The 11,468-nt window shown below is 44.2% G+C and overlaps 1 protein-coding gene across 3 annotated transcripts in view; it reads right to left on the minus strand.

The window, feature by feature from the left end:
• pomt2 (protein-O-mannosyltransferase 2) overlaps positions 1–9,351 on the minus strand; it is a 120,414-nt gene extending 111,063 nt beyond the window's left edge. Inside the window, exons 1-2 of one of the 3 annotated variants that reach the window (XM_078561923.1) lie at positions 9,073–9,191; positions 3,768–3,909 (exon numbers count right to left, since the gene is read on the minus strand). Coding sequence is in view for 2 of the 3 variants with exons in the window: in XM_078561921.1 (XP_078418047.1) it covers positions 9,073–9,266 (194 nt within the window). In the remaining variant the exon portion in view is untranslated. Of the gene's footprint in view, positions 1–3,767; positions 3,910–9,072 lie in introns of all 3 variants that reach the window. The other 2 variants (XM_078561921.1, XM_078561922.1) reach the window with 2 other exon arrangements.
• Between the last annotated feature and the right edge of the window lie 2,117 nt (positions 9,352–11,468).

The raw sequence follows: 11,468 nt of genomic DNA on the forward strand, positions 1-11,468 counted from the left end.
TTTTTTTAATTCATTCACGGGATGTGGGCTTTGCTGGCTGGCCCAGCATTTATTGCCCATCCCTAGTTGCCCTTGAGGAGGTGGTGATGAGCTGCCTTCTTCACCGCTGCAGTCCATGTGGTGTAGGTACACCATAGTGCTGTTAGGGAGGGAGTTCCAGGATTTTGACCCAGCAACAGTGAAGGAACGGTGATATATTTCCAAGCCAGGATGGTGAGTGCCTTGGAGGGGAACTTCTAGGTGGTGGTGTTCCCATCTATCTGCTGCCCTGGTCCTTCTAGATGGTAATGGTCGTGGGTTTGGAAGGTGCTGTCGAAGGAGCCTTGGTGAGTTGCTGCAGTGCATCTTGTAGATGGTATACACTGTTGCTACTGTGTGTTGGTGGTGGAGGGAGTGAATGTTTGTGGTTGTGGTGCCAATCAAGCGGGCTGCTTTGTCCTGGAAAGTGTCCAGCTACTTCAGTGTTGTAGGAGCTGCACTCATCCAGGCAAGTGGCAAGTATTCCATCACACTCCTCTGACTTGTGCCTTGTAGATGGTGGACAGGCTTTGGGGAGTCAGGAGGTGAGTTACTCGTCACACAATTCCTAGCCTCTGACCTGCTCTTGTAGCCACAGTATTTATATGGCTAGTCCAATTCAGCTTCTGGTCAATGGTAACCCCCAGGATGTTGATCGTGGGGGATTCAGTGATGGTAATGCCATTGAACATCAAGGGGCAATGGTTAGTTTCTCTCTTGTTGGAGATGGTCATTGCCTGACACTTGTGTGGTGTGAATGTTACTTGCCACTTGTCAGCCCAAGCCTGGATATTGTCCGGGTCTTGCTGCATTTGGACATGGACTGCTTCAGTATCTGAGGAGTCGTGCATGGTGAACATTGCACAATCATCAGCAAACATCCCCACTTCTGACCTTATGATGGAAGGAAGGTCATTGATGAAGCAGCTGAAGATAGTTGTGCCTAGGATACTACCCCGAGGAACTCCTGCAGCAATGTCCTGGAGCTGAGATGATTGACCTCCAACAACCACCTTCCTTTGTGCTAGGTATGACTCCAACCAGGGGAGAGTTTTCCCCCCCGATTCCCATTGAATCCAGTTTTGCTAGGGCTCCTTGATGCCACACTCTGCGAAATGCAGCCTTGATGTCAAGGGCAGTCACTCTCACGTGAGGTTCAGATCTTTTGTCCATGTTTGAACCAAGGCTGTAATGAGGTCAGGAGCTGAGTGGCCCTGGCGGAACCCAAACTGGGCATCAGTGAGCACGTTATTGCTAAGTAAGTGCCGCTTGATAGCACTGTTGATGACCCCTTCCATCACTTTACTGATGATCGAGAGTAGACTGATGGGGCAGTAATTGGCCGGGTTGGATTTGTCCTGCTTTTTTGTGTATAGGACGTACCTGGGCAATTTTCCACATAGCCGGATAGGTGCTGGTGTTGTAGCTGTACTGGAACAGCTTGACTAGGGGCATGGCAAGTTCTGGAGTACAAGTCTTCAGTACTACTGCCGTTGTCAGCGCCCATAGTATCCAATGCCTTCAGGCATTTCTTGATATCACGTGGAGCAAATTGAATTGGCTGAAGACTGGCATCTGTGATGCTGGGGACCTCCAGAGGAGGCCGAGATGGATCATCCAACTCGGCACTTCTGGCTGAAGACTGTTGCGAATGCTTCAGCCTCATCTTTTGCACTGCTGTACTGAGCTCCCCCATCATTGAGGATGGGGATATTTGTAGAGCAGCCTCCTCCAGTGAGTTGTTTAATTGTCCATCACCATTCACAACTGGATGTGGCAGGACTGCAGAGCTTAGATCTGATCCATTGGTTGTGGGATCGCTTAGCTCTGTCTATCACTTGCTGGTTATGCTGTTTGGCACACAGGTAGTCCTGTGTTATAGCTTCACCAGGTTGATACCTCATTTTTAGGTATGCCTGGTGCTGCTCCTGGCATGCCTTCTTGCACTCTTCATTGAACCAGGGTTGATCCCAACTTGATGGTAATGGTAGGGTGGGGGATATGCTGGGCCATGAGGTTACAGGTTGTGTTCGAGTACAATTCTGCTGCTGCTCATGGCCCACAGTGCCTTATGGATGCCCAGTCTTGAGTTGCTAGGTCTGTTCGAAACCTATCCCATTTAGCACTTTCCGTTTATAAATCTCACTCCTGTGGTTTCCTGTGAAGTCAATGGGTTCCTGTCCAAAATGGAGAACACTACTGGAATAAATTCTGTGTTCATTTAAATTGAAAAAAACCAAGGTGAAGAACTAAGAACATGTTGTTGTCTCCCAAATCTGAGTCCATCTTGTCCAGAACTCCATGATTGAATTCCTCCAATCAGGTCTTCACCATCACAGATATTAGTCTTCAGCCAATTTGAGTCCTTCCACATATTATCAAGAAATGGTTGAAGGCACTAGATACTGCAAAGACGACATCCTGGTTGTGGAACCGAAGACTGATGCTCCAGAACTTGCCACGTTCCTAGCTGTCGCGGAAAACGGAGTGAACACTCGGACCCAGGAGGTTTGTCTCGGAAGTCTTTATTAAATCGTGATATGACGGAGAGCCCAGCAGCGTACAATTGAGCTAGCCGGCACTCTGAGAAGCATCAGGGTACACACATAGTTATAGCAAAAGCGTGCGTAACAGAGGTCATGCAATTTACAAAGTTGCTTGACCCTTAGTAATTAATAACATTGAAATGTTATCTTTGGCATGCATACAATTGTTCTATCTTAGTTTATAATTACACAAAACCTTGAGTAGTTACACAAAAACCTTGAGTAGCCCATCTGGCAATTAGTCATCTGGACAGACAACAGATAGCGTGACTAGGCCCTGTCTCATGTGTTGATAACAGACATACTAGCTTTGTTTCAAGGATGTTTGGTAGTTTGTTCATTATACTTGTTTTTATTCCTCCACAATAGCTGACAGCGGAGGTTTGTCTACTACTGGTGCAAGGACACTTCGTTGTAGTATTCCACTATGGTTTAACCACTTAACCCTTTGTTATCTTGTATATGTATTTTATCCTCCCACACTCCCACACTGTTTCACTACAACTACAAAACTGACATCTACCCAACAATGTGGAAAACTGTCCAGGTATGTCCTGTTCATAAAAAGCAGAACAAATTCCATCTGGCCAATTACTGTCCCATCAGTCTTCTCTCAGTCATCAGCAAAGTGATGGAAGATGTCATTATCAGTGCTATCATGTGGCTTCTTTTGCACCAAATTGCTCCTCAATGCACAGGTTGGATAGATTTTTCATTTACAAGGGAGTCAAGTGTTATGTGGGGCATGGTGGGGGGAGGGGGAGCAGGCAGCAGGCAGGAGGCAGGAAAACGGTGTTGAGGCCATCGTCCTATTGAATGGCGGAGCTGGCCCAAGAGGCTGAATGGCCTAGTATTTATGTCCTTAAGTGCAATGCACAGAATTGGACTCCAGTTGAGGCCAAAACAGAGTACATAGAAGTTCATCATAACTTCCTTGCTTTTGTACTCCAAAGTCCAGCATCCTGTCTGCCTTTTTAACCACTTTCTCAACCTGCCTTGACACCTTTAAAACAATTCGTACACATATACCCTCGGGTCTCTATTCCTGCACTCTCTTTAGAATTGGACTGTGTATTTTATATTGAGTGCCCTTGTTCTTTCTACAAAAATGTGCTACTTCACACTTTCTGCATTAAATTTAACTTGCCACATGTCCACCCATTCCACCAGCCTGTCTATGTCCTTTTAAAGTCTATCACTAACCTCCTCACAGTTCACAATTCTTCCAGGTTGTGCGTCATCTGGATATTTTGAAATTGTACTCTGTACATCATTATTGTAGGTCAAGAAAAGCACTGATCCTAATACTGGCTCCTGGCAACGGCATTGTATACCTTCCTACAGTCTGAAAAACAAATGTTCACCACTACTATCCATTTCCTGTCACTCAGCCAACTTCATATCCATGCTGGCCCTGGAGCAGAAAATTCCTCCAAAAAAATATTTTGAAAACCAAAAGCCGCATCTTCAATCTCCATTACAAACTTTTGTGACCACCGACACCATCCCTCTCCGTGGCAACTGTCTGAGGATGAACCAGACTGTTTGCAACCTTGGTGTTTTATTTCATCCTGAGCTAGGTTTCTGACCACATATATACTCCATCACCATGACTGCCTACGTCCATCTCTTGATCATCACCTGACTCCACCCCTGCATCAGGTCATCGGTTGCTGAAACCCTCATCCATGTCTTCGTTATCTTTAAACTTGACTATTCCAAAACACTCCTGGCTGGCTGGCCTCCCATCACCCTACATAAACTTTAAGTTCATTCAAAAGTCTATTTGCCCGTACCATAATTCACACCATGTTCCAAACGCCCATCAGCCCTCTACTCACTGGCTTTAATCTGCATCCTTGTTTTCAAATCACTCCATAGCTTTGCCGTTCCCTATCTCTAAAACCTCTTCAAGGCCCACAACCCTCAGAGATCTTTATACCCATCTAATTCTGGCCTCCTGAGCATCCCCAATTTTAATCAATCCACCACTTGTGGCCTTGCCTTCAGGTGCCAGGGCCCTAAGCTCTCGAAGTCCATCCCTAAAACTCTCCGCTTCTCAGAATCACAGAACTGTTACGACGCAGGAGAAAGGCCCATTCAGCCCATCATGTCTCACCAGTTCTCACCAGTTTTCCAAATGAGCATTATGATTTAGTGCCATTCTCCTGCCTTTTCCCCATACCCGCTGCACATCGTTTCTATTTAAATAATCATCTAATGCCCTCTTGAATACCTCGATTAAACCTGCCTCCACCGCACTTCCAGGCAGTGCATTCCAGACCTGAACCACTCATTGTGTGAAAATTCTTTTCTCACATCACATTTGCTTCTTTTGCAAATCACTTTGTTAAATCTGTGCCCTCTCATTCTCGATCCTTTTACGAGCGGGAACATTTTCTCCCCATCTACTCTATCCAGCCCCCTCATGATTTTGAGCACCTCTATCAAATCTCCTCTTTGCCTTCTCCTCTTCAAGGATGACACTCCCAACCTCTTCAATCTATCTTCATAACTCAAGTTTCTCATTCCTGAAACCATTCTTGTAAACCTCTTCTGCACCCTCTCTAATGCGTTCACATCCTTCCTACAGTGTGACAGCCAGAATTGTACACAATACTCCAGCTGAGATCTAGCCAGTGTCTTGTATAAGCTCATCATAACCTCCTTGTTCTTGTTCTGGTGGGACGGGCTTCACTTAACCCTGCTGGGACCAGTGATCTAGCGAATCAAATAACTAGGGCTGTGGAGAGGGCTTTAAACTAAATAGAGGGGGCAAGGGTTCAGGAAAGGGGATACATATGCTTACAAAGCAAAAGGATATGGCAGCATTGCATGGTAGCTTTTCAGGTAATGATACCCAGAGTGTGACAGGAAGGGACAGAGTGTACAAACATAAAAAAAAGCAGCAAATAGGGTCGAAGGGGGAAAAAATGGTAAAAAGGCAAAATGAATGGCTCTTTACTTAAATGCACATAGTATTCAGAACAAAATAAATGAATTAACTGCACAAATACAAGTTAATGGGTATGATCTTGTAGCCATTACGGAGACATGGTTACAAGGAGATCAGAGCTGGGAATTAAATATTCAGGGATATGTGACTTATCGAAAGGACAGGCATGAAGGAAAGGGTGGTGGGGCAGCTTTGTTAGTAGGAAATGGGATAAGTAGGATAGCAAGAAATGATCTTGGATCAGAAGATGTAGAATCCATATGGGTAAAGGTAAGAAATAACAAGGGGAAGACGACACTGGTGGGAGTAGTCTATAGGCCCCCTAACAGTATCTATACTGTAGGACAGAGAATAAAATCAGGAGATAACGAGGGCATGTAAAAAAAAAAAAGGCAGTACATCGATCATGGGTGACTTTAATCTTCATGTAGATTGGGAAAATCAAATTGGCAGAAGTAGTCACAAGCAAGAATTCATAGGGTGTATTTGGGACAGTTTTCTAGAACAATATGTTGTAGATCCAACCAGGGATCAAGCTATTTTGGGTCTGGTAATGTGTAATGAGGCAGGTTTAATAAATGATCTCAGAGTAAAAGATCCCCTAGGAAACAGTGACCATAACAAGGTAGGATTTAGCATTCAGTTTGAGAGTGAGAAATGTGGGTTGGAAGCAACTGTGCTAAACTCAAATAAGGGTAATTACAAAGGAATGAGGGCAGAGTTGGCTGGAGCGGACTGGGAAAGGAGTTTAGCAGAAAAGATGGTTGATGAACAATGGCAGACGTTTAAGAAAATAGTTCATGACTCACAACAAGGAAGGAGGATTCTAGGAAGGGGATAAACCAACCGTGGTTAACCAAGGAAGTTAAGGATAGTATCAAAGTGAAAGAAAAAGCATACAATATGGCAAAATTAGTGGTAAGCCAGAGGATTTGGAAAGTTTTAAAAACCAACAAAAGATGACCAAAAAAAAAAGGGAGAAAATAAGCTTTAAGGGTAAGCTAGCAAGTAATATAAAAACCGGCAGGAAAAGCTTCTTCAGTATATGAAAAGGGGAAAAGAGGCCAAAGTGAACATATCCTCTTAGAGACGAGGCTGGGGAAAGAATAACAGGGAACCAGGATATGGCAGTAGAGTTGAATAAATACTTTGCATCAGTCTACACGGTAGGAGACACTAATAGCATTCCAAAAATACTAAATAACCAAGGGCAAAAGGGAGTTTGGGGGTGGGGGGGGGAGGAAATAAATACAATAACTATCACTGGAGAAAAAGTACTAGGAAACTAATGGGGTAAAGGCCCCTGGGCCTGATGGGTTACATCTTAGGATATTAAAAGGAAGTAGCGACAGAGATAGTGGATGCACCAATAGTAATCTTCCAAGAATCCTTAGATTCTGGAAAAGTCCCAGAAGTTTTGAAAATTGCCAATGTCGCACCCTGATTCAAAAAGGGAGACAGACAAAAAACAAAAAATAGGGCAGTTAGCTTAACATCCGTCATTGGGAAAATGTTAGAGTCTATTATAAAGGATGTAATAGGAGAGAAATTAGAAATGCATAATATAATCAAGCAGAGTCAGCATGGTTTCATGAAGGGAAAATTATGTCTGACAAATTTATCAGAATTCCTTGAGGAGGTAACAGACAGGATAGATAAAGGGGAACCAGTAGATGTAATAGACTTGGATTTCCAAAAGGCATTCAATAAGGTACTACATATAAAGCTACTTAAAAAGATAAGAGCACATGGTGCTGGGGGGGTAGTTTATTAGCATGGATAGAGGACTGGCTAACATATAAACAGAGTTGGGATAAGGGGGGCATTTTCAGGATGGCAACCTGTAACTAGTGGAGTGCCACAGGGATCTGTGCTGGGGCTACTATTATTTACAATATTTATTAATGACTTGGATGGGGGAAATGAATGTACTATCGCCAAGTTTGCTGATGACACAAAAATAGGTGGGAAGGCAGGTAGTGAGGATGACACAAAGAGTCTACAAAGGGAAATACACAGGTTAAGTGAATGGGCAAAAACTTGGTAGGTGGAATATAATGTGAGGTTATGCACTTTGGCAGGAAGAGAGATGCTAAATATTATTTAAATGGAGAAAAACTGCAGAAAGCTGCAGCACAGAGGGATTTGGAAGTCCTCATGCATGAATCCCAAAAAGCTAATATACATGTTCAGCTGGTAATAGAGAAGGCGAATGGAATGTTGGCCTTTATATCAAAGGGAATAGAGTATAATAGGGAAGTCTTGCTAAAACTATACACGGCACTTGTTAGACCACACCTAGAATACTGTGAACAGTTTTGGTCCCCTTATCTAAGAAAAGATATACCGGCATTAGAGGCAGCGCAGAGAAAGTTCACTAGTTTGATCCCGGGTATGGAAGGATTTTCTTATGGAGGAGAGGTTGAGTAGGTTGGGCCTGTACTTGTTGGAGTTTAGAAGAATGAGAGGTGACCTTATTGAAACATATAAGATTCTTAAAGGGCTTGACAGGGTAGATGCTGAGAGGTTCCCCTTGTGGGAGAGTCTAGGACCAGTGGGTAAAATCTCAGATTGAAGACAGAGATGAGGAGGAATTTCTTCTCTCAGGAGGGGAGTGAACCTATGGAATTCTTTACCGCAGAAGGCTGTAGAGACTGGGTCATTAAGTATATTCAAGGCTCAGATAGGCAGATTTTTAATCAGTAAGAGAATCAAGGGTTATGGGGAAAAGGCAGGAAAGTGGAGTTGAGGATTATCAGATCAGCCATGATCTCATTGAATGGTGGAGCAGACTCAATGGGCTGAATGGCCTGCTTCTGCTCCTACGTCTTATGGTCTTACTCTATGCCCCTATTAATAAAGCCCTGGATACTGTGTGCTTTATTAATTGCTCTCTCCACCTGTCCTGCCACCTTCAATGATTTATGCACATGTACACCCAGGTCCCTCTGCTCCTGCATACCCTTAAAAATTGTACCCCTTACTTTACATTGCCTCTCCATGTTCTTCCTAACAAAATGCATCACCTCACACATCTCCACATTGAACTTCATCTGCCACCTATCTGCCCACTCAACTAACTTGTCCATATCCTTTTGAAGTTCTACAAGGTCCTCCTCAGTTTACAGTGCTTCCAAGTTTGGTATCATCCATGAACTTTGAAATTGTCCCCTACGCACCAATATCTAGATCATTAATATATATTTCCTTAAGAGGTTGCTTAAAACCTACCCACCTACCTCTTTGACCAAGCTTTTGGTCAGCTTGCTTTAACATTGGCTTTTGTAGTTCAGTGTCTAATTTTGTTTGATAACCCTCCTTGAGACATTCTCCCATGCCAAGGGCACTATGTAAATACAAGTCACTGTCGTTAAGAATGTGAAAGAGATATTAAATACTAATTGTATTTAATACAGAAACATTGTGGATTATACAGGAGGCTGGGTCTCAATTACAGCCACACCTCAAATATTCAAATACCTTACACACACCCTAACCCCCTCAATACCCTCACCCACCCCCCCTCTGTCTCTCGCCATTCCCCCCACTCACCACACATGTCCGGGCTCCGCCAGCCGGTAGAAGCGACTGAGGAAGGACAGGGATGTTATCAGCAGAAGGAGTCCGTGAGCCCCGGGGCCATGCTCCCTGAGCCCCTTGGGTTTGCGGCCCTGGGCCTCGGCTGCCAGCTGCTGGTCCCGCCTGAGCCCCGAGCACCGGCTCCACTCAGCCACTCCCGCAGACATTCCCAGGCCTCAGCGTTTCCGAGCCAGCACAGGCCTCATCTCCCAGGGCAACCGCATCCTTTTCGAGTAAGCGAGGCCTGCCAGCACAATGAGTCCAACCAATGAGTAGCAAGCAATGCGCAGTCCAACCAATCAGCTGCGCGGAATTCACCAATGAGGGGCAGGCAACACACAACCCAACCAATCGGCAGCAGGCGTCGCGCAGCCCAACCAATCAGTAGTGGGAAGTGCACGATCCGACCAATCAGCAGCACACAGCGTGCGACCCACCCAATCATTCGGAAGCAGAGCACAACCTCACCAATCATGAGCAGGCAGGCAGCTCTCCTTTGCCTCCACCTATCACTGGCCTTCTATCCAGCTTCACCTGTTCTCCCCACCACCTTCAACAGTATATATTTCACCACATTTTTACTTCAGTTCTGATGAAGACTCATATGGACTTGAAACGTTAACTTTGTCTTTCTCTCCACAGATGCTGTCAGACCTGCTGAGTTTTTCTAGCACTTTTTGTATGAGCAGGTAGTGTGCGGTTTGGGATTGAAAGCGGGACTGTCACTGAGAACCACAGGAGGATAAAGGGTAGAGAAAGGGTGATGGAGTTTCAGTCCCCCTGTACTACCCTACCCAAGTTGTGACTTGCAGTTGTGTTGCCAACTGTGATTAAATGTATAGACTCTCATCACATGACTTGCCCCACACAGCAGCCATTTGTTGGCCAATGCATCCATCCTTACATTGGGCAGGAGTAGGCCATGTGGTCCTTCAAGTCTGCTCCGCCATTCAATAAGATCATGGCTGATCTGATTGTAATCTCCACCTACCCCCAATAACCTTTCAGCTCCTTGTAAATAAAGAATCTATTCAGCTCTGCCTTAAAAAATATTCAAAGACTCTGCTTCCACTGCCTTTTGACGAAGAGAGTTCCAAAGGCTCACAACCCTTTGAAAGAAAAAAATTCTCTCCATCTCTATCTTAAATGGGTGACCCTCTATTTTTAAACAATGACCCCAAGTTCTAGATTCTCCCACAATAGGAAACATCCTCTCCACATTCACCCTGTCAAGACACTCAGGATCTTAAAGGTTTCGATCAAGTCACCTCTTATTCTTCTAAACTCCAGTGGATACAAGCCTAACCTGTCCAACCTTTCCTCATAAGACAACCTGCCCATCCCTGGTATTAGTCTAGTAAACCTCCTCTGAACTGTTTTTAATGCATTTGCATCCATCCTTAAGTAAGGAGACCAATACTGTACACATTACATCAGATGTGGTCTCACCAGTAACCTGGACAACTTCTCAGCTTTCCTAATTACTTGAGGTCCCTGCATACTTGCCTTTTGTGATTCATGCACTAGGACACCCATATTCCTCTGAATCTCAGAGCTCTGCAACCATTTAGATAATATACTTTTTTATTCTTCCTGCCAAAATGGACAATTTCACATTTGTCCACATTGTACTCCATTTGCCAGATCTTTTCCCAATCATTTAACCTATCTATGTCCCTTTCTAGCCTCCTTATGTCCTCTTCACAACTTACTTTTCTACCTGGCAACCATACCTCCAACTTTATGATGCACTACCTTCCATAAGACCATAAGACCATTAGACATAGGAGCTGAAATTAGGCCATTCGGCCCATCAAGTCTGCTCTGCCATTCAATCATGGCTGATAAGTTTCTCAACCAAGTTTCTTCTGACACCAATTGGAAAGCAAAAAGACTCATTACCCCATTGGATGATGATTGACTGTCAGCCATACAGCCTTTTTTCACTTTTCAATGTTTTTATATCTGGGAAAAGAGAAATGTTCAAAGAAAATGACAAAAAAAAAATCTTATTTAATGTCCTGATGATTTTTCTCCAGGGTTGCAGACAGCAGTATCCTGGAGATTGATCTTCAATTCCTGGAGGTTCCAGGCCAATACTGGAGGGCTGGGCAGTAGCCAGAGCTAATTTCAGAGCTTTACTACCTCCTGGGTGTAAAAAAACTCAACACTCCTCCAATTCTTCCACCAATTAATTTCAATCTATTTTTCCTGGTTACTACCCTGAAATATGCCTACACATCTGCTCTTCTATTTCTCTCTGACTGTTTAGGGGACTATAGTACATTCCTAGCAATGTTGTTGCTTCTTTTTTGTTTTCTACCCATATGGCTTCATTTGAGGAGCCTTCTAAGATGTCATCCCTCCTT

The sequence above is a fragment of the Cetorhinus maximus genome, chromosome 18 (genome assembly GCF_964194155.1).
Source record: "Cetorhinus maximus chromosome 18, sCetMax3.hap1.1, whole genome shotgun sequence".
Classification (NCBI taxonomy): Eukaryota; Metazoa; Chordata; class Chondrichthyes; order Lamniformes; family Cetorhinidae; genus Cetorhinus; species Cetorhinus maximus.